General features: G+C 37.9%; 2 protein-coding genes, 1 long non-coding RNA gene and 1 pseudogene across 9 annotated transcripts in view; 2 read left to right on the top strand and 2 right to left on the bottom strand.

Annotated features, from left to right (window-relative positions):
* The first annotated feature begins 351 nt into the window (after nucleotides 1–351).
* LOC131543292 (C-type mannose receptor 2-like) lies at nucleotides 352–5730 on the top strand (annotated as a pseudogene).
* ltb4r (leukotriene B4 receptor) lies at nucleotides 5308–11216 on the bottom strand. Of its 6 annotated transcripts, none has more exons than XM_058780495.1 (5): nucleotides 11070–11182; nucleotides 10411–10457; nucleotides 9117–9670; nucleotides 7758–8025; nucleotides 5308–6294 (listed from the first exon to the last, which is right to left on the bottom strand). In XM_058780495.1, the coding sequence occupies exons 3-5, from the start codon at nucleotides 9632–9634 to the stop codon at nucleotides 5968–5970; spliced, it is 1113 nt and encodes a 370-aa protein (XP_058636478.1). In that variant the 5' UTR covers nucleotides 9635–9670; nucleotides 10411–10457; nucleotides 11070–11182; the 3' UTR covers nucleotides 5308–5967. The 6 variants fall into 6 exon arrangements, with proteins under 6 accessions (XP_058636478.1, XP_058636476.1, XP_058636479.1 ...); XM_058780493.1 differs by having other exon boundaries at nucleotides 9117–9856; nucleotides 11070–11180; XM_058780496.1 differs by lacking the exon at nucleotides 10411–10457 and having other exon boundaries at nucleotides 11070–11216.
* Nucleotides 11217–12092: 876 nt separating this feature from the next.
* ltb4r2a (leukotriene B4 receptor 2a) overlaps nucleotides 12093–26411 on the bottom strand; it is a 16743-nt gene continuing 2424 nt past the window's right edge. Inside the window, exons 1-5 of one of the 2 annotated variants that reach the window (XM_058783593.1) lie at nucleotides 25842–25941; nucleotides 18743–19366; nucleotides 15477–15677; nucleotides 15351–15394; nucleotides 12093–14101 (exon numbers count right to left, since the gene is read on the bottom strand). In XM_058783593.1, the coding sequence (XP_058639576.1) occupies nucleotides 13783–14101; nucleotides 15351–15394; nucleotides 15477–15677; nucleotides 18743–19357 (1179 nt within the window). In that variant the 5' untranslated portion in view covers nucleotides 19358–19366; nucleotides 25842–25941 and the 3' untranslated portion in view covers nucleotides 12093–13782. Of the gene's footprint in view, nucleotides 14102–15350; nucleotides 15395–15476; nucleotides 15678–18742; nucleotides 19367–25841; nucleotides 25942–26411 lie in introns of those variants that run through there. The other variant, XM_058783592.1, reaches the window with a different exon arrangement.
* Nucleotides 25925–26411, top strand: part of LOC131545005 (uncharacterized) — a 24605-nt gene continuing 24118 nt past the window's right edge. Inside the window, exon 1 of the long non-coding RNA XR_009272293.1 lies at nucleotides 25925–26053. This is a non-coding gene — a long non-coding RNA (uncharacterized LOC131545005). The remainder of the gene's footprint in view (nucleotides 26054–26411) is intronic.

Below are 26411 nucleotides of genomic sequence, written 5' to 3'. Positions count from 1 at the left end.
GCTACGTTTTTACTCTGTATCTCGCTAGGTTTATGTGCAGAACTGGGATCGCTTTTGATCGTCTTTTGAATTGATAAAATATAGAAATCCCCCATTTCCAGCCCTGGTTTCAGCACCAGATAAATAGTGGCCCAAAGCAGAGAAGCACAAACATACTTATCAGACTGAACAAAGATGTAGCATTATACTCAGCCCGCCAATAACATTAAATCAGCTGTTTAGTTGTGAATGTCATAATGTAAATTAGAATGTTCATATGTATATAATTTTTTATCATGGTCCATATTCATATTGATGTATTATTTATTGTCCATATAGGCTACATATTACTGACACAGACATCAATATACAAATAAGGGGAAAGAAGCGAACAAGTACACAAGGAAGTGAATGTTAAAGGGCTTTTTATAGTAATAAACAAATTATGTGACGCTGAATGACAGATGATGAGAGCAGATATAATAATCACACAGTCTGAAGCTGCAGACAGAAACATCAGACTCAGGACAGAAACACACAACCTTTAAAGTACGAATGACTTACATGTTGTTGTTTTTTTAAAGTGGAAATGGTGTTAATATTGTCTCAATGATTGCTAAAACTTTGAAAATATTCTTTATTATTATTATTATTATTGCATAATCATGTATTAATCCAAAATTAACATGAGAATATTTGAGTTTTTCAATATGTTTCTTTCTCAGAAATGGACCAAACTGTATATTTAATTCTTCGTCTCAGTGGTGAGTATGTTTGTGGTTTTAATTACGGTTTAAAGTTTCATTATGAAAAGCATTAAAGCAAAGCCTCTCTTTCACAGCTCTCTGCTCCGTATCTGAATGTGTTCAGCATCAGTATCACTTTATAAATGAGAGGAAGACCTGGACTGAAGCTCAGAGATACTGCAGAGAGAATTACACAGATCTGGCCACCATTGACAACATGAACGACATGAACGAGCTGAACGAGCTGAAGAAGAGCGTGAATAATGGACGTGTCTGGATTGGGCTGCAGAAGACGGGTCGTGATGAATGGCACTGGTCTTCAGGTGAACCTGCGCTCGATCTGAACTGGAGTACTGGACAACCAGATGGCAAAGATGAATGTGCTGCGATGCTGAATGGACAATGGCATGATTTGGCATGTAGTGATACCTGACATTTCATCTGCAACAGCAGTGAGTGCAGCTATTTAAAAGTACATCAACCCTTCATTTATAGATTCATATACCAAATTTTAATGCAATACTAAACATTACGAATGTTTAATTTGGTCATGAATATAGAAGATACTGTAGATATTTGTGTCACTTTCAATGTTGAGTCAATTTCTGTATAGGGACAATATTTTCTAGAGGGCATGACTTCGTTCTTCTTTTATTGTCACACTATGTTATTTGTCACGGGGGAAACTGCAATTAAAAAGTCATACTGTAGAAGAAAAAGAAAAGAAAAAAACAGAGAGAGAAAATATAATATTTATAAAAAATAATCAGCATTACATATAGAGGTGATACTGTCAGGGAGAGAGGACTCAAATGCAGAATGAGTGATTATGGGTTTACTGCTGATAAGACAGGAGAAGGTGAGGAGGGTTGAACACAGTCCAAACAACGAACAGGGATGAGGCTCAGAGACAGATAGCTGAGAGAGTGGCTGCTGGGGAGTTACGGCAGTGCAGAGCAAGACGGTGGTTAGCAGCGATGGCCTGACGGGAACATAAACCACAAACCTAAACACTCGTGCTCTCACAGACACAGCACAGGTCGTGCTGCTTGGCAGATACAGAGAACAGCCAGAGAAGAACAGCCTGCAGGACAGGACTGAAACAGACAAGAGACACCACAACACACGACAGGACAGATGATGGTAACCAAAACCGAGCAAGGACTAGAAAACTACAAGTGGAAAACTACATCAGAAGACTAAAGCTAGGTAAAGAATAAACTAACAAGTAAAAGGGAAAAGTTTAAAGGCAAATAACTAATGAAAGACATTACACTCTAAAGACTAAAGCGACAGGGAACACCACAGAATCAATCTGTGACGAACTGGCAAAACAAGAGGGAAAGGAGGCACAATATAAAGGGAGCAGAGAACATGAGGAACAGGTGACAACACTAATGGTGCTTTTCGACTGCATCAAGCTCTCACTGGATCCGCCCCTCGCCTATCAACGAGAGGAACATCTGTACTTCCTCAACAGACCACGAAAGGCGTGCTTATTCAAAACAGTTGCGTTCATTCAAAAAAAGTTACATTCGATCCTTCGCTGACTGTGCAGATTTAAATCTAGAGTTTCTGGTGTTTCGTGTCGCAAGTTCAGTGACGCAGGTAACGATTCTCTCCGGCCAATCAGTGATCAGCGGTGTTTACACGTCACATTTTGGTAACGGTACTAGTGATGGGATCGGATCATTTTACTGACTCGGATCTTTGAATCTCGTAGGTATCATTGCTTTATCAGAGTGATCTTTCCTCATCATATTGTGCCGTACCATGCAGTTGAAATGCACCATAAGACAAACAGGACTCATGAGGACTAAACAAGGGCAAGAGGAATATATGGCAAACAACAACAAAGACTGAACTGATACAAAGAGCCATGTGCTCAGACACAACACAAATACACATTAAACAAGGACAAGGCAGAGAGAACTGTTGAAGAAGACCCCTGACAGATACAGCTTCACTCTTCAGTATCTGAAATCAAACCTGCTATTTTATTCATTTTACTTGAAAATTAACTTCTGTAGATTAAAACATAAAACAATGCAACTATATTAATTTTAATTTACTCTTAAGTCCAAGTAAATGTTTCTATGGACTAGTTAACTTACAGCTGCAGTGCATATGTATCTTCCTCTGTTGATGTTTCTCTCATGTTGTTCTTTGTGTCTGAATCACATTTTTCAGAGAGACGTGAGGAAACAGTGGATAAAAGAGCTTTGAAATCATCAATGTTCACAAATGTTACTTCATATTACATATATTTTTCTTTTTTTTTATTAATCCTCAAACTGTGAATATTCAATAGGCTATTCCACTGCTAATCCTCACATTCAAACCATAAAGCAGCATACGAATAATGAGCAAACTGATTCATGAACCTTTTACATATGTTTTTCTTAAAGCGAACACAGGACTCGTCTTTGTCAATCAGATGATGAACTGGAGAGACGCTCAGAGTTACTGCAGACAGAATAACACTGATCTGGTCAGTGTGAGGAACCAGAATGAGAATCAACAGGTTCAGAAGATCATTAGTGATAGACAGTTATCTGGATCACAAGTCTGGATCGGTCTGTTCAGAGACGCAGTGGTCAGATAAGAGTGACTCCTCATTCAGATACTGGAGCACTGGTGAACCTAATAATGATGGAGGAGGTGAAAGCTGTACAGAGATTGGACAAGCCTCTCTGGGACAATGGAATGACATCTCTTGCACCGATCAATATCCTTTTGTGTGTCATGAAGGTGAGCAGATCCTCACAAAACACACACAATCCATCATCACCTCCAGATCTCTGAAATGTCATGCTACATCCCAGGTTAAAAAAAGTGCACTTCCATAATGTTCTTAAAGTGCTCTATTTTTGTGCACTAATTTTGTATTTAATATACTAAAAGTTATTTACTTCTTCAGGTAAACTTAAGATCAATTAAGTGTACTCAGCTGTGCTATTTTGGTACACCATTTATATGAACTAAAATGCGCTTTTAACATACTATCTCTGTATTTAAAAATGCATTTAGTCAGCACTTGTAGTACACTTGAGTGTACTAGTGTATAAAGATGAGTTCAAGTGCTGACTAAATACATTTTTAAATACAGAGATAGTATGTTAAAAGCGCATTTTAGTTCATATTCATGGTGTCCCAAAATAGCACAGTTGAGTACACTTAGTTGATCTTAAGTTTATCTGAAGAAGTACTAAAGAATAATTTTTAGTATATCAACTACAAAATTAGTGTGCGGAAATAGAGCACTTTTAAGTACATTTATGAAAGTGCACTTTTTTTCTACCTGGCATGTCTGACATGACAAATTCATCCACAGAGTTTGTTCTGCATGTTGTGTTTGATCAGTCTCTCTCTAGTTTCTGCTTGTGTTTGTTTGGTTTCCAGATAAACTGATTGTGATCAGAGAGAGTCTGACGTGGTCTGAAGCTCTGAGATACTGCAGACAGAATCATGTGGATCTGGTCTCGGTTCATTCAGAAGAGATTCAGCGTCGTGTGATGAACGTGGTTAAACGGGCGTCTACTGCGGAGGTGTGGATGGGTTTACGTCACTCCTGCACGGTGGGCATCTGGTTCTGGGTGAGTGGAGAGACTGTGTGCTATCAGAACTGGGCTCCAGGGAACACAACATCAGCGGAGGACTGTGAAGACGCAGTGAGATCTGGAGCAGTTCAGTCTGGAGGAGATCAGCGCTGGATCAGCCGTCCTGAACACCACAAACTCAACTTCATCTGCAGCAGATATTAAGAGAGAAAGATACACAGAACTTTCATGTAAGAGATAAAATGCTTGTGTGTTCCTTTAACTTTATTAATCACTTTGTAAAGCAATAATTTTACATATAATAATTTCGGAAGGTTAAAAGCAGAAATATTTTGCTCAGATGTTTGTTAATATAGTTCAAACAGTTCAAAACAATAACTGTTATTGACTGCACTGTAAATTGTTCTTTTGAGGGTCTGTTTTTCATGATGTGATTCCAGTGGGTTTGTTTGCTCCATATTAAGAGCCTCAATGGCCAGAATAGCTGTTAACATATTTTGCTTTTTGAAAATCTTTCAACATTTCTTTTTTTATACTCATTATTAGATATACTATTATAATGTTTTCTTTCTATTTTATTATGAGATAATCCAAGAATGTAAGTTCCTTATTTGTGTTTCAAGGATCTCTGTTTGCTGGTGTGAATACTTCTTAAGCTCTTATATTATTGATGAATCATGTCTTTAGATTAGAAATGACTGGTTGAATGTGTGTTAGTGAGCACCAACGTTATGTGCTTTAGCTAATTTGAATATTGTTTATTCTTTAAACAGGGAAGGTTGGATGTAAAATATTTACAATATTTGTGCAAAACATCAAAGTAAAACTTAAAACATAAATGTCAACAACAGCAGGTCTAATAAAATCCTGTAAAACCAGCAATCTCATCTTATTTGGTTATTTTGCATCATTAAATTTCAACATGGCAAAAATTGTTTAAATCTTATTTAAAAAACATTTTCAGGCATAGTGTAACTTCCCTGTTGTTGTTTGGGTTTAATAAAAGGGAGCTGATGAACAAGCACAATTAAACAATCATTATCTACATTTATTATCGCAAATGTTTACAATTTGCTTAACATGATAGTAAGAAAAATACATTGACATACTATTTAAAAATATATTGAAGACAGTTTTTAAAAAAAAACAAACAACAAAAAAAAAACATTGGTTTGCATTGGATATGTTAATTGATGATTTTCGGAGTCAAACTAATAAGTCTAACAAATAAGACTAACAGATAAGATCAATAACACTGCTTATCTTTCTGTTTCACGTCAGATATGTAAATAGTCCAGCCTGAATGTCTAAGTGTGGTGTGGACATCAGCAAACAAACGAGGATGTGTATACATGTTTATGTTTTCTAAACAAACTAATAAAAACATACAGTAAACTGTAGGAGTATGAAATGAAACACATTTAGACTTTTCATAAACAAAATCTTCTAAAAAAAAAAAAGTAACAATTTTTAATGCTCACATTCCAGCCAATCACAATCAAGTATTTAGACAGAGAATATAAGACACTTTTATTCTGAAACAGCAGCAGAAGATGATATTTCAGTTGGGATGCTGAGAGTCCAATGACATTTGCTAACATTATAAATGGACCTCAGGAGAATAAATACACGATATGAGCACTTTAATGCAGGGTGTTGAAGGTCTTCATCTCATCTCTGTTTTACACGTCTGCCATGGTCTCATCTTCACCACCAGGGGTCTCGGCTCTGTCTCCTTTACGACTCAGTTTGACGGACAGCTTGGTGAAAACAGAGATCTCTGCATTAGAGCCGCGACTGCTGCGGGTGGTGGCCGACTCCGAGTTGGTTCCTTCGAAGAGTTTGGCCATGAAGCCCAGACCAGCCTGACGGATGTGAGAGCTGCCGGCAAACACGTACAGGACGGGGTTCACGCTGCTGCTCATGAAGGCGAACGCCGTCACGTTAGGACGGGCCACTTTCGCTGCTTTTAAAACAGAAGAGGAGGAGCCCTGCATCACACCAATCACCTGTGAGAACAGACCAACAAGAAAGAGAAATGACAAGTGCTTTTGTGAGCTGACATAAATGAGAGAAAATTGACCTTATTGAACATAGTCTACTTTATATTTCACACATAAGTAAATACCTGACAGTTTGTTTGAGCAGGGGTCTTTAACCCTGTTCCTGGGGACCACTATCCTGAAGAGTTTAGCTACAACCCTAATCAAACACACCTGAAACGGCCAATCAAGCTCCTCAAGACTGCTTGAAAATTGTAGGAAGGTGTGCTGAAGCCGGTTGGAAATAAACTTTCCAGGACAGTAGGGCCCCAGGAGCAGGGTTGAAGACCTCTGTGTTAGATATGCAAGGGAGGCTATCCTTAATAATTTATTAAAAGTAGGGAAGTCCCAAACCAATCAAACCCTTTTATTTATTTAATTTTTTTTAACTGACCATATCAGCTCTCCTCAGCCTGATCCTTATTTTATGCCTATGATGTGCAGTAGGTGGCAGTATTTTCCTTACAGTAGATTTGGCAACCACTCAAAGACACTCAAATGTGTGTTCAGCCGCCATTAAAATCAGAAGAAGAGTTTGTTCGTAAGAACCAGTGAGGTTGTTCAAGCACAGTGTTTCTCGACCCTGGTCCTGGGCGCCCCCCAACACTGCACACTTTGTGTGTCTCCCTAATCAAACACACCTGATTTAACTCATGAGCTCATTAGAAGGAACTGCAGGACCTGAAATGGTTGTGTCAGATAAGGGTGACATACAAAATGTGCAGTGCTGGGGGGGGCGCCCAGGACCAGGGTTGAGAAACACTGTTCTAGCATGTCACACACATTTGAACTTTTGTGTTCGGTGTATTTGATGCATACTTTCATAACGATCAGTCCTTCATTTATCGTTTGCTTTTTTTCTACCATCAGAGATGGCATTGTCATAACTCGTTGCATCGGGGGCACAGAAAACCTGATCAGGATGTCCCTAATTTAAAGTGATCAAACTAAATTCTGTTTTTAACAATTCATCCATTAATTTGTATAACTTAAATGCATTTTTAATTTAAAAGGTCTTATTTTCTTTCCTGAAGTGAGTTGACAGCTTAAAAAATTCTCATTAGTAAACTGACCCATCAGAATGGACATTCAAATAACTCAACGTCTTCCTACAGCAAACGATTTGCCTCGTTTCAAATAAATAACCATTTAATAAATTGCTATAAGTGACCTTTCAAGACAATCATCAAGTCAAGTGAGTTTGTGGTCAACAGGTTAAATGAGACTTTCAAATTGAGACAAAATATCAAAAAATATCCAGTTGTTTTCAAGGATTTAAAAACAAGACTGAACAACAAGGGATATTATTCATAAGGCTGAATTTGAATATTTTTCCACTGGCATGTAATCATGTGATGTTGCGAGGTGACGTGATGTAGGCTATGGTAATGAGATATGAATGGGATCATACAGTGAGAGGTGTTGCTCACCTGTAGGATGTTGATGAGGTGATACGGCAGCCAGAAGACGGTGAACGCAGCGATGATGATGAGGATGAGGGCGTTTCCTCTTCCTTTGCGCTGGAACATGGCGCTACGCAGACGACAGATCACTGAGATGTAGCAGAACAGGATGAAGGTGAAGGGCAGCAGGAAGCCCAGGATAGTCTCAGACAGGTACTGAAAGATTTCATGAGTGTCGCTCTCCCAGTGATACGGCATACACACATGCATACCTGGACGGAATGGCCTCACGATACTGTCGGTGCAAAGAAGATATAAAGAAGATTACAATTATTTATAAAAACCAATAGTGCTGCTCCTAGTTGTTGATACGAGTTGTGAAGGTTACTTTGGAAATGTAATATGTTACCCTATTTAAAATGTAATAAGTAGTGTAACTATTTCAATTGCTTTATTAATGTAACTGATTACATTTGATTACTTTTTGATTACTTTTCTAAATTTATAATGAACGTTTTCAACTGTTATTCATTTTAAAAATCAAATAGGCATGTGTCCTATTCGGTGTCCTAAACTTATGAAACATTGGTAAAACACACGTATTTTAGAGCAGAAATCAATCAATTAAATCTGTCTATGTGTGTGTGTGTGTGTGTGTACTTGTTTGTGCTAAATTATGGAAATGTCCCCACAAAGATAGTAAAACCTGAAATTTTTGACATTGTGGAGACCGGCCTGCGGTCCCCACGAGGGAAAACATATTTAAAAAAATAGTAAATGATGTTTATCTGAAAGTGTAACAATGCAAACAAGTTTTCTGTAAAGGGTGGGTTTATCTTACTCAAGTAAGATAATAATACTCAAGTACAGATACTTAAAAAGTGTACTTACAGGGGTCGTTGGATGCAAAATTCACTTTTACATGTGTCACTTTTAAAATGTGTCTTGGCAGTGTGTGTACACAACCACCCTATAACCAACTCTCAGAGAACCTCATGGAAGTGAGGGGCGGGGTGAGCAGAGCTCATTAGCATTTAAAGCAACACACATGGAAACGGCTTGCTATGAACAGAGGTGCTTTTGACAGCATAAAAACAGTGTTGCCATTGAGAAATTTTAACCAAAACATGCTATAGACTTTTCATTAAGACCCTGAAGAATCATATCAACTTGTGGAAAATGGGCATCCGATGACCCCTTTAAGTACAATACTCAAGTACATGTCATTTGTTACTGTCCTCCTCTGTGCATTACGTGTTGAATTAGGCTATATGTTGAACCAATCAGATCTATCTGTTAGGAATCTGAGCTTACAAGTAGGGTGAATGTAACTGCTTGAAGAAAGTGTGATTTGTGTTTTAGTGTGATCGTAACTCTCAAACGTACCGATAGAACGGCATGGGCAAAGCCATCAGAAAAGCCATCACCCAGATGCCCAACATGATGGACAGGAGCCTTTTCTTGGTCCTCAACCTCTGAGACAGAAACGGCTTTGCGACGGCCAGCCAGCGGTCCATGCTCATCAGGCAGATCAGGTAGATGGAAACGTACATGTTGACGCAGCACAGGTAATGGATCGTCTTACACAGGGCAGCTCCAAACTCCCAGTGTAGTCTTTTTGCCAGGAAGCGGAGGAACAGCGGAGCGCTCAGGAGAACCAGCGCATCCGCCATGGCCAGATTCAGGATCAGCAGGCATGTAACGGAGCGGCGACGCACTCGACACAGAACCGACCAAACCACAAACAGGTTCCCGGGGAAACCAAACACGAAGGCAATGACCAAGATAGCCATCCCGATCTGACTGGACAGGGACAGGGGTGCTGTGGAAGGCACAGCGGGTGGGATGGAAGACTGAACTGGTCCAGATAGGGCTGAGGGTTTTGTAGGGACAAGAGTGGCCATTTGGTTCAAAGTTAACGGTGTTGTTTCTCGTATTTGCTGTGGAGATAAAGTAAACAGAGAGAGGAAAAAACAAGATCACGTTCCTTTTTGCCAATGAAGCAATTTGTGGTTGCACAGATCTATCTATCTATCTATATAAATAGTAGCCTATTTGTTTTGCTGTGTTCGCAGTAGTAATATTGCCCAAAACAAAGAGCAGTTCCCCTTTTGGTTGCTGTAAACCTTAAAAAAAAAAAAAAAAAAACACATTAAAACAACAACAACAACAACAACAAAAAATCAAATTCCACTATATGACTGTGATTTTTACATATATGTGCCACAGAACATTCACATTGATTCATCACATTTAATATTACTGATGACCTATTATATAATTATTTAAAAAAAAAGAATGAAAAAAACAGTTGTTCAGACATAATTAAGCACATAAATCCTCAAACTTTGATTTATCTCATGCATTGTCCCAATGACAAGAAAGTCTCGATTATACCCTGATTCGCCCTCTTTTACTGTCATGCGGGTTCACTGTCAACGTCATAGAAATGTCTATGTATTTTCTAATAATGCAGTTGTAAAGTATTTATTTGAGTAAAGGATTTTTTGAGATCGTCTGTCAAATCATTACAACTAAAATAAACAAAAAATCCTTAAACATTAATCATGAACTACTGGAAATGCTATTGAGAAGTCATGGAAATTCATATGGAAGAAAACAGGACTTGGACACTGGGTTTCCTCGAAATTGTCAGTCCTCAACCCAACATTTAGCCTACCGTTTCGACTTCGCAGAGTTGACGCTTTCTCTTTCTTTCAGGAAATTCTAGATTGAGCACAAGGATACACTGCATGAGTCTCCTTGTTCAAAGTTGAACTTCTCTAATTTAACAGGGCATGCGACATGTGTGGCGCGAAACCCTGAAGAAGCACTGTGGTGTTTTTTTTTTTTTTTTTCTTCACACCACAAGCTGTTACACTGACATCGTTGCCCAATCAAAATATGCTTATGGTTACAGTTTTTATGCTTATGGTTACTTTTTTTTTGTTTGTTTTTTTGCGAATATGATTTTGGTTAAAGTGAGTATTATAGGTTTAAGTCATCTATAATATATGAAGCGTTTCCTGCTGATAAGGGTGTTAACCATGTTTTACACATTTATGACAGATAAGATCATTCTCTCGTCTTGCAATGTTAAATGTTGTAAAGTCCTTAAAAAACATTTCAAGCACAATCATGTGAAAATTGACTATTATCAGATGTTTAGATAAAAAGGTCACCAAGTCCAATTTACTCTCAATAAAACATTACCAAAAGACATTATTTTGTATCGTAGAACCCCTCCTTTAGATTTAAAACTCTCTCTCACACACACACACACACACACACACACATACACACAACCCCGAATATATATGCACCTCAAATGCGCCTTACCTCAATTCCTCTCAACTTTTCCGCATGCGAGCTCACTAACGTAGTAGCAAATATATGGAATCAGTTTTGACCAATGTCTTAAAAGTTTCCGTATCATTAACATATATCAAAGAGTGATGCTTAACGTCATCGCTTCCTCTTCACACACACTAGTCTACTTGAGAAACAACCAATTGCCTCAGACAGGAAAGAGCAAAGAACACTTAACATGCACAAAAAAAAAAAAAACCTTTGCTGTGACTTGGTTCATTTGTTTTGGTATCTTTTCTTTCTGTTGCATTTTATGCTCTGAAATTTTAATTGATCTACATATAGGGAAGTCGTGTCCTGTGATCATGACCTACTATTAATTGCAGTGTGTGTGTGTGTGTGTGTGTGTGGGTGTAGTAGTAAGCTACTTCGATTTCCAAATGCCCCGAGTTGCTTTCATAATAGGGGAGTGTGTCCGTTTCCAGTTTAGACTTGTGACCAGGATGAGACGCAATATCAGCCACATGCAGGTGATTTCTGCGCAGGGCATCTGCGTATTTTTGCCTGGTCTCCCCGATCTGAATAATTTATTTTGATCTGAATGAAACGGACAAGGCTTTTGTTTGTTTACTAAGCAGTTGTGCACTGCAAGCACTCTAACTTCATTTCAAATCCAGACTCACATAATTTCATTCTAATCACATATTGTTCAGTGCGGCCTCAGAGACGCTGCTTGCGCAAACCTCATGCTGCTCTATAGAGAGATGTTGCCTCGTTATTAATTGCTTAGGTCACTTCTAGTTCCTTTCGTAGCCTATATTATAAAAAAGTCCGGCCTTTTTTTTTAATCACCCGAGTGTCCACTTTTAAGGTCAGCAAATGACCACTAAATGGCCTCTTACAAAAAGGTAAACTGAAATGATGAATTGGACAACTCTGGTTCAATTAACATTAAGATAATTGAGAATGATTAACAGCAATGCCTGATTTTCTACAGATAACTGTGATAGGAAATAATTGATTTATTGAGAATCATTGTTTCATTTCCTCATTTTCAGAATTTACATTGCTTTACATTGTTCATCATTAGACCTACTCTTTATGTACAATCTGAACATTATTAAACAGTTGATCAGTTCACACACAATGACATATATTAAAACCACAAGGATATTTACACATTTTCAGCTGATCATAATTGAAGTGTTTTAGTTTTTAATTGTATTCTCTAAAACTCCCAATAATCCCAAAACACAAACACAAACACACATGGATACATGCATCATAAATCTTCACATTTAAAGGGACAGTTCACACAAAGAACACAAAAAATTACCCCATGATTTACTCACCCTCAAGGCATCCGTGTATGACTTTCATCTCTCAGACAAATACAATCAGTTAAATTAAAAATGTCCTGTCTCTTCCAAGCTTTATTACGGCAGTGAACTGTGGTCAAGGTTTTGAAGTAAAATTAAGTGCTTCCATAGTTCCATCCATCATAAAAAGTACTCCACACAGCTCTGCGGGGTTAATAAAGGCCTAGCAAAGGTCCAAAGAGTGGGATCGACATGTTTGTATAAGAACGATATCCATATTTAAAACTATTCAAACCATAATCTCTAGCTTCCGCTGTCGTACGCGCGTTCACGAGAGAGTGGCATTATGTAGGCGTATTTTATGATGAATGGATGCACTTTATTTTGACCACTATTCACTGTCATTATAAAGCTTGAAGAGCCACGACATTTTTAATAAAATTCTGATTGCCTTCGTCTAAAAGAAGAAAGTCACCTTGAGATGAATAAATCATGGGGTAACTTTCATTTCGGAGTGAACTATCCCTATAATACAAAATCATCACATTTAATATGACTGATGACGTAGTACATTTTTGTTAAAAAAAAAACAAAAATAAAATGTAAATAACAATTGTTCAGTGGTTCAGACATAAGTAAACACAAATCCTTAAACTTTGATTTAGCTCAGTCATTGTTGCAATGACAAAAAACAAAGTGTCATACCCTGATTCACCCTCTTTTAATGTCATACAGGTTCACTGTAAATGTCATGAAAATTTCTATGCATTTTCTAATAATGTAGTTGTATTTATTTGAGTGAAATCTGTCAAATCTTTAAACAAAACCAAATCCTTAAACATGAATCATGAACTACTGGAAATGTTATGTTTAAGTCATGGAAATCAATTTGAAATTAAACAGGGCTTGGATACTGGGTTCCATCTTAATTTTCAGTGTCAACCCAACGTTTACCAGTCTTGAATCTTTGGATCCATGCATGCAGGTGGTCTTTCTGACGTGATCTGAACTGTCCATCTGTCTCTCAGGTGCGTGTCCCCCTCTACTGTACAAACACATGAAGCAGTTCTTTGGAAGCGCTGGAATACAGAGTATTCCAGGTCGGATTTGCGGACTTTCTTTGTCATGTTTTAACAGTTAGAATATGTTCCTTGTTTAGCTCATTAGTCAATGTACAGTATAAAACCCATGTGGCTGTCTCAGTTCTCGGTCTGGTGATGGTTTGGCTTAGGCACTGGGCTCCTTACTCTTTTGTTTTTGGGTACACCATTGGTAAACCATTTTTTATTTTATAATATAAAATTGGATTCACCTCCATCTGTTACAAAAGCACAAGCTGTCCTGATTTACCCACCATGCATCCCCGGAACAACGCACAGCCCAACGCTAGATTGAGTTCCCCGAAACTAGCTGCAGCCAGACGCTCACTTGCCGTTTTTCTGCGGCACAACTTTAATAACCGAGTTCGTGTTAGCACTGGTGGTGGCGGAGTCTGAGTCTTTGTCTTTGAGACTGTCTCCCTCATCGGTCTCCTTCTCTTGGTCGCGGCTATTCTGGTTGCTGCGCCGGATCCTCCGCGTTGTTTCCAGCGCCGTTCCCTCGAACAGCCGCGCCATGAAGGCCAGACCCTCCCGCCGGATGAACGACTTACCGGCGAAGGTGTAAAGCAGAGGGTTTATGCAGCTGCTGACGAAGGCCACGGTAGAGGTCAGTGCTCGCAGCTTCGTCCTGATCTGTTTTAGCCTGTTGAAGGATGAACAGCTGGTTGGTGTTTAACGCTTATTTGTTCTATAAAAATTTGAGACGTTATAAAAGCAATTCAAAAACATGTAAGTTTGCTTTGGATTTCTGGACTGAATAGCCTAATAATAATATCATCTTGTTAGAGGTGCTTTACAGCAGAATTTAACCATTTTGAAGCATAGCTTTCCTTGTCAATGAAACGAGTTAATTTTACCCAAACATTAGCTACTTAAAAGGGTCATATGATGCGATTTCATGTTTTCCTTTGTCTTTAGAGTGTTACAAGCTGTTTGTGCATACTCGTTTCAGGAAGATATTCACGAGACTGAGAATGCAGAAAGCGCACCCTATTTGTTTTCTTTATTTTTACAAAACCAAAAAAAAAAAGAAAAAAGAAAAAAAAAATGTTTTGTTGATATTGGGAGTGAATCAGGGTATACAAATAATAAGCTATGTATCAAAATACTTAGGCTATGCATTTTTTTTCAGTCAATATTAAATTAATGAAAGAACTAATGAGTTTCTCTTTGTAGTGTATTTTTTTCTTTAGGTTTGATAACTTGAAAAGTAAAGTAAACTCGAAAGTAACTTGAAACTAAAGTAGTTAGTAATCTGATTACTTTTTTTTAAAATGCAGTAATCAGTAATGCAGTCAAATTACAATTTTAAAGAAGTAATTAGTAATTTGTAATGGATTACTTTTTTTTTTTTTTTTTTTTAGTAACTTAAGCCCTAAACACACTGCACAATTTTCGGCTGTCCCAGACGAAAGATTGGCATCATGAAACAATCGTGGCCAATCAGAAATCGCCACGATTGCTTCATGATGCCAGTCTTTCATCTGGGACAGCCGAAAATCGTGCAGTGTGTTTAGGGCTTTACTCAACACTGGGCGTAACTTTTCAGTCACAGGCTTGAGGCCAATCACAACGCACTGGATAACTGACCAATCAGAGCAGGCGGGACAGAGAAGGGCAACTATAATGTACGGTATGTGCAAAATAATGTGTGTGGTTTTTTTGTTTTTTTTTTACCTTAAACTGTGTAAATACATTGCATTACACCAAATAATATTATTTTTAGCAACTTCATATGACCCCTTTAAAGTTAATTGCACTTAATGGAAAAGGTAAGGAAACAAGCAGAATTTACAACATTGTAAATATGTTTAAGAGATATTGCACTCTGGCATTTAATCTTCATTTTGGAGTTGCTGAGGTCCTGGTTTGAGTATTTTTAAAATGCTCACTTTTCTTTTGCGGGAGAATCTTCTGGATGTAAAGCAGCAGCCACCTGTGTGAGAGAGAGAGAAAAAAAACACGATTAGGTTGTTTTCACATTTGAGAAATAGAGTGTTTGATGGACAGACACACACCTGCACCATGTTTATGATGTGGTACGGCAGCCAGAACAGTCCGAAGGTGATGATGATCACCAGGATGAGTTTCTCGCTGCGGATGCGTCTGCGAAAGCGCGTCTTGCGGATTCTGCGCAGGATGCACACGTAACTGCCTATGATCACGCCGTATGGCAGCAAGAAGCCCAGTAAAGTTTCCATACCATACTGCATCACCTCCTGCAGAGGAACAACATTGTCATGAAATAACAGAGCTGTAATGGGAAATGAACAAACAGATATCTGAAGATATTTTGTTATTCATCTTGTCATAGAAAATATGTCTGCCAGAAGGCTTGTTGGACACATTACAAACAAGAACAATGTAGTTCTCTGCCAAATGCTTCTGGCACAAAACAATATTTGTGGTAGGAACTTCATGCAGTGTGACAATGTCATAAAGTGGATAAGTTGTTTACAGAGTGGAAGATTCAAACTGCCAAATGAACACGAGAATGATATAAAAATCATAACCTGAACAACTCAGAAGGGCCCAGTTATTGCCATTCACCAACAGTTCCCTTTCAAACTGACAGAGACTTCCAAGGAGAATTTCAAAACATTGCAGGGTTTATGTTGAGCATTATGTTATGTCTTTTCTTAGAGTGTAGCACACTAACTAACTGTTAATACACTGCTTAAAACTATAATTGTTCAGAATGTGTAGTTTTACTAGTTTAAAAGCTAATTAAAAAAAAAAAAAAAAAAAAACTTAATGTGTCCAAAAATGTGTAAGTGTTAAATAATTCAATGCTGTATTTAAAAATATAGTTATATTTGAATATTATATTACGTTACTTTATTTTACGGTCAAATCTAAATTAACATTTTTTGCTGAGATTTGATGTTGTGGCACAATTTTGCATCATAATTGCGTAATGATGTGCAATGACATCACAACATCACTTAGCAACTTTTAGCAACAAATCGACCTTCCTTTAGCAACTTCCCCTGAAAATTAGTTGGCAACACTATGTGCGTGTGCGTGTGTGTGTGCGTTTGCGTGCAACATGCAGCTAGTGATGGCGAAATGAAACGTTCTGAACCAGCGAAGCTTTCAACACAGTTGTAACAGGAAAAAATGTTTTTTTATGTTGTAATAGCACCCTCCAAAGTGCTGTATTCCATTACAGCCAGTGGTTTCACATCTGGTTCTATAAATGATTCCTTGTTTTATTTTATTGTAAATAATGGTCATTGTCAAAGTCATTCATTTGTGTCTGTGTACTGGCAGCAAAATTCATAAATTAAATCTGTGATCTGTCTGTTTAATAATTTGCCTCTGTCCTTAGACTGTTATTGCATAGGCAACGTTTATTTGACCTTAATATATAAACTATGATATTGGAGAAAAAAACAAACAATGCTAACGCATTATAATGCAATATAATGTAAAGGAAACGGCTCTGAGATTCACTTAGTTTGAAAAAATAATATTCAGATACTGAAGCAGTCACGTGGTTTTCAGGCGACTGAAGCTTCAGGTGTCATAGATCGCATGCTTTTGGTAAAACGAATCAAGCTCCGATACAATCCTTTAATGTAACATGTTATTGTTACATGTTACATTTAGGTAATGTAGGGCTTTAACATAACGTCTCTACATGCAGCCAAAGCTGATATGCCTTTCCTTCTCCTCAAAGAGAGTTTTTGTAGAGTTGGTGTGTTCCTGTCACGAATCCGGTATATGAACTTCCGTTCACTCACCACCAGAGGTCACTAGCTCACCACATTGACTCTCACACACCATACATTACACTGGACTGCATTTCCCATCATCCATTGCACTGATGACACATACACAGCTGATTACACTGATTGCACTTACACAGCTGAATGCTCTGATCACACAGCTATCACACAATCACACACCCTATATAAACCATGGACTTCTGTTCACAGTTTGCCGAGTATTGTTCTGTGTGTAGCACTCTCCTAGTGTTAGCTGCCTTACCAAGCCATTCTGTGTTTATGTTAAGCTCTGTGTTTAGTTCTGCATATATCCCTCTCCTAGCGATAGCTGCTTTACCGAGCCTTTCTGTGTTTGTTTAGTCTTGTCTACTTAGTTGTCTTAGTCTTGCCTTGCCTGTTTCCTCGTGTTCTGATTTCTGCCGTTGTATCTTGGATTAACCCTATGCCTGCTGTCTCGGACTCTGTTCACCCCTGCCCGGATTATTGCTCTTGTACCTGGATTTGTAACTTATTGTTTGAATTCCTATGTTGTTAATTGTATTTATTATTTTTTTGTGTGTATATATATATATTTGTTCTTTGTCTCCTGTTTATAGAAACCATAAAACTCTATTTGATTGCCGTACAACTATGATTTGATTCCTATGCCTCTGATGAATAAAGATCTTGGATTGAGTACTGGATCCCCTGTGTTTTGAAGGACATGCCACCCTGGTGGCACACATTCCTGAACCAGCGCACTTCCAAACTTTACAGTTTAGATGTACGAACCTGATAAAAAACATTCCCAGAACAGAAGCAGCCAAAGATGCTTCTACAAGGACTGATGCATATTACAATGAGCAAATATTGCTTTGAGACTTAATTAACTTCTAGGTTACACCAAAACTGTATTTTGCACATTCAAACTGTTATGCATGTTATGCAAATCAAATCACAACTCACTGCAATATCGTGTGTGGTTGTTTTTCTTCTTTTTTTAAACTTCAAAATTGCTTCTGGCTAAATTACTATTCCATGATATTACTTCCTCAAGTGACAAAGTAATCTTATCTGAATCGGGAGAGAACTATGCAAAGATCAAGCAATGTTTACAAGCCAAAATAGTTCTAAACAAACATTTTGATGTGAGTGGACAACAGAGGATGGTCTTTTTCACTGCAGGAAGCGTTATTATGGATTATGGACTCTTATTTTGGCCAGAAGCAATGGTTTACAGTTAAAACGTTGTAGTGATGGATTTGTTTCTCATAAACTTCTTGCTTTTTGCTTCACAAGCTGTTACTTGATGGACTGGTCTGGTGTGAATTACTCAGCGGTTTGGAATCCATTGAAGAAAATGATGGAATGATACATTTCTCCAAATCTGATGAAGCAACAAACTTATCTAGATCTTAGATAGGCTGAGGGGTAATGCGTTACTGTATGTGTGTAATTTTCAGTCTGTTGAAGAGCATCATTCAATTCATTGTGCTTTTTTTTTTATTTATTTTTTTTCTAGGATGTGTATGTAATAAGTTTTGATCTGAAATATTAATTTAGAAAAGACTCACATATTGTGGTTGTGAGTGAAGGCAGTCGCACACGAGACTCTGAGGCTCTACGCTGACCTCGTTGGTTGCCCTGAAAACCAAAACAGGCACAGAGAGTCCCAAAGCGAGCACCCAGAGTCCCACCAGCACCCTCGTGAGCATCCTGCGGTCCGTCAGCGCGCCGACACGCTTCGGCCACACTATCGCCACCAGCCTGTGGAGACTCATCAGCATGATCAGAAATATGGAAGCGTACATGTTGGCGCAGCAGAGGTAGAACAGGACTTTGCACAGCACCAGGCCGAAAATCCAGCTGCGCTGAAACAAGTAAACCATGAAGAAAGGTGTCAGCAACATGAGGAAGCCGTCGGCGAAGGCGAGGTTCAGGATCAGGAGGGTGGTGATGGAGCGACGGCGCGCTCGGGCCAAGATGCTCCAGACGATGAAGACGTTCCCGGGGACGCCGAGGAGGAACACGAGGCCGAGGATCGCCGCGCCAGCGACCGCTCCGATGCTGTTGCTCAAGATCGTCTCGCTACCTCTAGTCATGTTGGAGAAGTTGTCAGGATCCCTCATTGACGTGTTCAGAGTCGGGCTGGAGGACAGAGTGACCTGTAGGAGAGGAGAGGAGGCCATCTTGGCAATCTAAGGGTAAAAAAAAATAAAAATATGTTTTGTCAGTTGCAGTGACTGTCTAGCTTGTTTTAAACACTGCATGGTTGTGGCATCACAGCATTACACTACATTACTGGTCAAAAGTTTGGAATAATTATTATTTTTTTAAACATGTTTTTTGATTAAAAGTAAAAGTTGCAATATTATGAAAGAATCTTACAATATTAACTAATGGTTTTTAATGTAAATATATTACAAAATGTAATTTATTCCTGTGATCAAACATGAACTTTCAGAGACACTCACAGAAACACAAAAAACAAAAGTACAAATATATATTATTTCTATTAAAACCATGATAAACCTTTTTTTTTTTTCAGGATTCTTTAATAAAGAGAAAGAAACAACATTCATTTGAAATATAAATCTTCTGTAACATAAATGTGTTTGCTCTCACTTTTGATCAATTTAATGTGTCCTTTCTGAATAAAAGTAATACTGAAATATAATCAACATGACTATGTATGTGTCTTTATATAAATATGGATTTAATAACTGTGAATATGCTGAATATATAAATGTGAATTTATTACTGAAGCTCCAAAAAATACAGTGTAACAAAGGTGGTAAGTTTGGAGCTTTTTTGATTGTGTATCATTTTTGTTTCCAGTTAATTCTGTTGATATACATCCAGTAAGGCAACCTAGGCTCATTGGAAATATGCACCTCCACCTACATTTCTGCGAAACTCCAAAAACGTACTTATACATACGAATCGCTGCAGTTTCCAGTTGAAATGAACACTAAAGGCAATAAAACTTCCTCAACTTTTATTCCTTTTCACACAAGGTATAGTTTGCAGGTCCACAGTTTCGATTAATAAAGCCTAATTTTCGCATAATTACTTGAGGAATATTATGTCGTGAATTCATGCTGTGAAATGTGAAAATTTATATATTTGAACATTAGCGTCACATATCAGCTTCTTACATGAGTTTTGCTCGGTAGCTCACGTGATACGGCGTTACGAACCCCGTAAATCGACGGTTCAACAAAATAGCTCAAATATGCATAAGAAAGTTAAAATAGCAGACTACAACAATAGATGCATTTTTTGTATCACTTTTGCATTTGTTAACACTATCGGGTAGGTTTAGGGTTGGTTTTGGTGTAGAGGATATTTCCAACACGATAGAACATAGCTTAGTGACACTCCTCGAATATTTAATACAAACACAGCAATACGTGCCTACTGTATATCAACGTAACAAATATGTGCCAGGGTCACGTATTGAACTGGCGTTTTGGCGCCATTCACTGGACGTTTCACTTAGAAACTGCCGCGAAATGTGCAGTAAGGTAATAACGGTGCTGCAGAAATGCATTTAGAGGCAAGTATTTCGAATGAGCCTGGGTTTCAGTAAGAAGTTACTGGAATGAACTAATTTCAATAGTACAGAGTTATTTTTCTTCAATACAAAGTGATTTGACAGAGCATCATTTTACTGATCAACTGATATTTCCAAATGAACTTTTTTAATTTGATAATGGCATCCATTTTATAAGTCAGTAGATAAATGCAGAGAAAAGCAATGCCATTTTTTAGCAGTACTGGATCCGACCAGAAGTATTTTTCCATTCATTTATTCTACAGGGATCAAACTGAATTGCAAAACTAAAGTTTGAGCTTTGGTATGAACCAGAAAATATGAATGGAAAGTACTGTACTTAATGTGCATGGCATAAATGAATTTAAAAAATGTATATAATCATATATATGCAGTGCCTTGCAGAAGTATTCACACCCCCCTTTTTGTCTTTTTTTTTTTTTTTTCACGATTTGTTGTGTTAACACACGATTTCTTATGTTAAACTGCTTGAAATTTCTTTTTTCTACATCAATCTACACTCTATACACCATAATGACAAAGCACAAAACAGGTTTGTAGCAACTTTTCAAATTTATTAGAAATTAAAAAACTGAAATTATTCCATTGCATAAGTACTCCTTTTCTGGGACACTTGAAATTTAGCTCAGGAGCATTCATATTGCTTGTAGATGTTACTACACTTCGAGCAGAGTTAACCAGAATAGGTATAATTTGGAAAGACACACACATCTTAAAAGGTCTAGCAGCTGAAAATGCATATCAGAGCAAAAGCCAAGCCCTGAGGTCAAAAGAACTGCCTGTAGATCTCAGAAACAGGATTGCATCAAACCACACATCTGGGGAAGAGTTCAGAAAAAAAAAAATCTGCTGCATTGAAGATGCACAGAAGCACATAATCTCCGTTACCCTTAATGGAAGAAGTTTGAAACAACGTGGGCTGCGTTTCCCAAAAGCATTGAAAGCTTAAGTACATTTGTAGACCCATGGAAACCAATGGAGCTACAATCACGATTATTTTGGGAAACGCAGTCCAGGACTCTTTCTAGAGCTGGCCGCCTGCCAAACTGAGCAACTGATGGAGAAGGGCTTTGGTTAGATTGGTGATCAGAAGCTGATGGTCACTCTGGTTGAGCTCCATGATCATATGCAGATGGGAGAAACCTACAGAAGGACAAACATCACTGCAACACTCCACCGATCTGAGCTTTATGGCGGTGTGGCCAGACTCAATCCTCTCCTCAGTGAAGACACATGAAAACGCACTTGGCATTTGCAAAAAAAAAAAGCATCTAAAGGACCCTCAGACTTTGAGAAACAAGTTTATCTGGTCCGATGAACCTCAATTCCACGCATCATGTTTGAAGGAAACCAGCTCTGCTCATCACCTGCAGAGTACCATGCCAGAAGTAAAGCATACTGGTAGCAGTCTCATGCTGTGGGGATGTTCTTCAGCGGCAGGGACTGAGGGACTCATCAGAGTAGAAAGAATGCTCACCACAGCAAAATATTGAGATAGCCTTAATGAAAACCCAGTCCAGAGCATTCAGAACCTCGGACTGAGCAGAAGGTTCACCTTCCAACAGGACAATGACCCTAAGCACACAGCAAGAGTGGCTTGTTATAGACAACTCTGTGAATGTCTTTGAGTGGCCCTGCCACAGCCTGGGCTTGAACCCAATCAAATATTTCTGCAAACAATGTGTTTGCAGAAAAACCTGAAAATATGCATCTGCCCCCATCCAACATGACAGAGCTTGAGACGTGAAGAGGCGAGGAGATGAATGGCAGATAATTGCCAAATGCAGATGTGTAAAGCTTGTCGCATCAAACAAAAAAGACTTGAGATTGTAAAGGTGCTTCAGCTAATTACTGTGTTAAATACTAATGCAAAGTACATATTTCAGTTTTTTTTTATTATTATAATTTTTTTTATAAATTCACAATTGGGACAATTCTGTTTTTGCTTTGTCATTATGGTGTATGGAGTGTAGATTGATGTGGAAAAAAGTAATTTAAAGCAGTTTAACATAAGGCAGCAACAATACAAAATGTGAAAAAATTTATATGAATATGAATATTGAGTATGAATATTTTCGCAAGGCACTGAATATATAATTACAAATTTAAAAGTAGTTTAAAAGTATAATGAGACTGATTTGACTATTAATATTTACAACATGAAGTTGAAATTATGCTGAATGACAGCTTAAACGGAAGCACAACACCAAAGAACCTCTGAGTTCATGTTTGGTCTGTTTTGAGAGGTTTATACGGAAGTTAGAAATCTCTAATCTTTATGGAGAAAATAAATGGTATGTTCTTGCTGCATATGACCCGTTGCTGAAGTTGTTCCAGGTTCTTAATAACCCACCTTAATGTAACATTTATAGGCTATTGATAAACCACAATGGCAGCCGAATGTCTGTGGATGTATACCAAGAGCAAACACATTTGTTTGCATTTTGGATTTATTTTCAATATTAGACACTCATAAAGAGGGTGGAAGCCACCGTAAATGACGTTTGTGGTCTTCAGACAGAAGCACAGGTCAGAGAGTCATAGCCTCATCACGTCTCAGTGGCGGCCAGGAAAAAGGCCAGTGGAAAAAATCATGTCCACAGAGCCACTTAATGTACATTAGTGAAGGCATTAGCACACGCCAGACGCTGACAGACTCCCTGATGCATTACAAACACAACGTTTTGCTCAAGTGATTACAGGAGTCTGCGTAACGTGATCGTTATCTTCTCAAGCCAGATATCCACAATTCAATATGACCACAAACCATCCATTCAAGAGGCACCAGCGCGGTACACCGAGTGAAAGAACACAGACGGCCAGAACACTGCGTCCATTAGAGGCCCTCGGGGAGAGAAGAGAAAAGAAAAGAGACGCAGAACACAGAACGTGAAAGTCTAGAAAATGCCGAATGAATCTGAAGAATTAACAATGAATATGTGAAGAGTTCCAGTGTTTGTATGAAGACCCACTTCTGCCCACAAACCTTGCATGCTTATCACTGCAGGAAGTTCATACAGGAAATGATTTGTGATCATTTATGATGACTGGCGTTTTTTCTAGAAGGTAAGCCTGCATGTTATCAGTCGACATCTAACGAGGATGATTTTGGATGGTGTTGTGTTGTTATAGTTTCTCATAAGGTGTGGTATTGTTATTGTAAACTGTTAATAAGCAAGCATATTTTTGGTGAGATATAGTTTCAGAGTGCTTACAGAAGATTAAATCATGCACCAAAATAAAGTTCTCAAAAAGACTTATACAAATTGCATAACATTTTAAATTCCTAATTTTAATTACAAAATATATTCTATTTCAATATGAATTATATTAATAGAAATATTTTAATAATATTATTTAAATAAATAAATGAACTACTACTGTCAGTCCTCTGTCATGTGTGTCATGTGTTCCCGCCTCTTGTTTCCTTATTTGGTCTTGTTCCTGTCCTTGTTAAGTGTGATTATCAGTTAATTCTTGCTCAGCTGCGTTTGTCTAATTATGTCTAATTGTCGTGTGTATTTAGTTCCTGCCTGTTGAGTTAGATTTGGTCTGGTCAACTCGTTACTCCCCGGTGTTCCTGTGTGTCCCAGCCTTGCCCTGTCGGTCTTGGATTTATTAAAGATTGTTATTTTGAGTTATCATCATCATCTCCTCGTTCCTCCCTGCTGTGTGCACTGTGACTACTACAAAATGCAAATATATAATAATTCCTCATTTCTGCATAATATATTTAGTAATAGTTCAGTCATCAAAGTTGTGAAATAACACAAAAAGGAGTTAACGGGAATGATTTGGTGACAAAACATGTGACACCGTTGTGAACTCAGTAGAGGAAAGAAATGCAAAGAACTAAAAAAAAAAAAAAAAAGGAGTTATGGGAATGATATGTTGAAATGGGGTGCGTTTCCCAAATGCATCGTCAGCCTACACTGTAAAAAGTGATAAGTTGACTTAACTTAAAAATTTTTAAGTAAATGATAATTAAAATAAGTTAAGTGAATTATCAAGTTTGCTTAACTTTTTATAAAAAAATGATTTACTTAATTTTAAGGCAACGGGTTTCCTCAGTTTTTTCAAGTTAAGTCAACTTTTAACATTTTTTACAGTGTAAATTGATCGTACGACCATTATCACAAATGAAGCTAGGATTAATTTAGGTTTACGATGCTTTTTGGGAAACGCAGTCCTCATGACGCTTTTCCAATATGCACTTCAAATCTTCCATCAAATAACATCATTAAACATTTATTTGACTTCATTTGATACATACGGGCTCTATTTCAACGTTTCTAAATTGTCAAAACTGAAGAAGGTTTTAAAGATCACGAGAAACAGATTCAGGTGTGATTAAAGTTTGAAAGTTTAAAGTTGACATTCACAAGGCTAACCGTTTATCTCTTCACCAGACCACATCAGGCATTTCCATCAGTCACTGTATTCCTGCTTCAGTACCCACTTCAAACGTCAAACTGAAGCACAAAACCACGGGCTGATAGCTGTATTTCTGAAGAACCTTGTTTTTGGGCCTGTTGCCATGAGTCTTAGAAATGATGCTTGTGTAAGCAGACTTTATTTCCTCCCGACCTTTACATTAGCAGTTTGTGCTTGGATTTAATCAACAGTCACTGATGAGCTGTCCAGTCTAGCCATTAATGTTGCAACTCTTTGTGGTCAGATACAACAGTAAGAGGTCAGGGATAAGAGTATAATGATTTCAATCATCAAAGCAACAGTTCACCCAGAAGTGAAAAGTGTCATCAGTTACTCACTCTCATGTTGCTCCAAATCAGTAAGTCTTTCTGATGTGAAACACAAAACGTCAATTGTTAAAAACTAGACATGTTGATGTGGCCTTCAAATGTCATATTTTTGCTTATTCAAACTTGACACAACATAATCAGTTACTAGACATTCAACATGCAATAACACAACATCTTAAATTTCAGTCTCAAAACTAATATATGACTTTAGAAGACTCAGAATATGCACAACTCATAAGTGCTTCTGTTTTTGGACTTTTATGATGGCATTGGCTTTTAATTCTGAGGATCCGCAACATTGCATCTTCTGTAGGTTTTCATCATTTGACTCACCTGCTTCAGATTCAGCTAATTAAGTGAGAGCTCCATGAACTGAACTACGCCTGTCTGACCAGAACTGAAAACCACTTGTTTATGGTAGTTTCTGTCTTTTCTGGAACTTGAAAGCAGCTTTTGTTGTGTGAGAAACCACAGTTTGGATCAAGATAATGGATTTCCATTGTGCTCCACCGAAGGAAGTCAGTCAGGCCTGGAACAACATGAGGGTGAGTGAGACACGAATTTCATTTTTGAGTGAACTAGGTATCATCTCATTTCAGGAGACCATAATACGGTCAGTTTAACAAATCAGGGCCGCATTTCCCAAAAGCATCGTAAGCGTAAGTACATCGTAGACCCATTGAAACCAATGGAGCTACGATCAACTTGTTTTTGGGAAACGCAGCCCAGAAATGAGCTACAGGGATGAATCTTTATCACACAAGATTTAACACTATAAGCTGTAAGTCTCTGTGGAATTATAACCTATTTTTGAAGTAGAAAATATTACAATATGAAGCCAATTGTGACATTAGTGCCTAAATTTGTACATTCTGCCTATAAAAAGTAAAAATAGAAAGTCAA

This window comes from Onychostoma macrolepis, chromosome 07 (genome assembly GCF_012432095.1).
Source record: "Onychostoma macrolepis isolate SWU-2019 chromosome 07, ASM1243209v1, whole genome shotgun sequence".
Taxonomy (NCBI): Eukaryota; Metazoa; Chordata; class Actinopteri; order Cypriniformes; family Cyprinidae; genus Onychostoma; species Onychostoma macrolepis.
The sequence above is the reverse complement of the archived record's forward strand: the minus strand, read 5'-3'. Positions and strand labels throughout refer to the sequence as shown.

Bases quoted from the DNA above. Each gene is read 5' to 3' on its own strand.
- ltb4r (XM_058780491.1), bottom strand. From the start codon at position 10,485: ATGCAGTGTATCCTTGTGCTCAATCTAGAATTTCCTGAAAGAAAGAGA. The intron at 8,026-9,116 runs GTACGTTTGAGA...TTGCACCGACAG, and splicing joins TTGCCCATGCCGTTCTATCG to TATCGTGAGGCCATTCCGTC. The intron at 6,295-7,757 runs GTGAGCAACACC...CTGTTCTCACAG, and splicing joins ACCTCATCAACATCCTACAG to GTGATTGGTGTGATGCAGGG.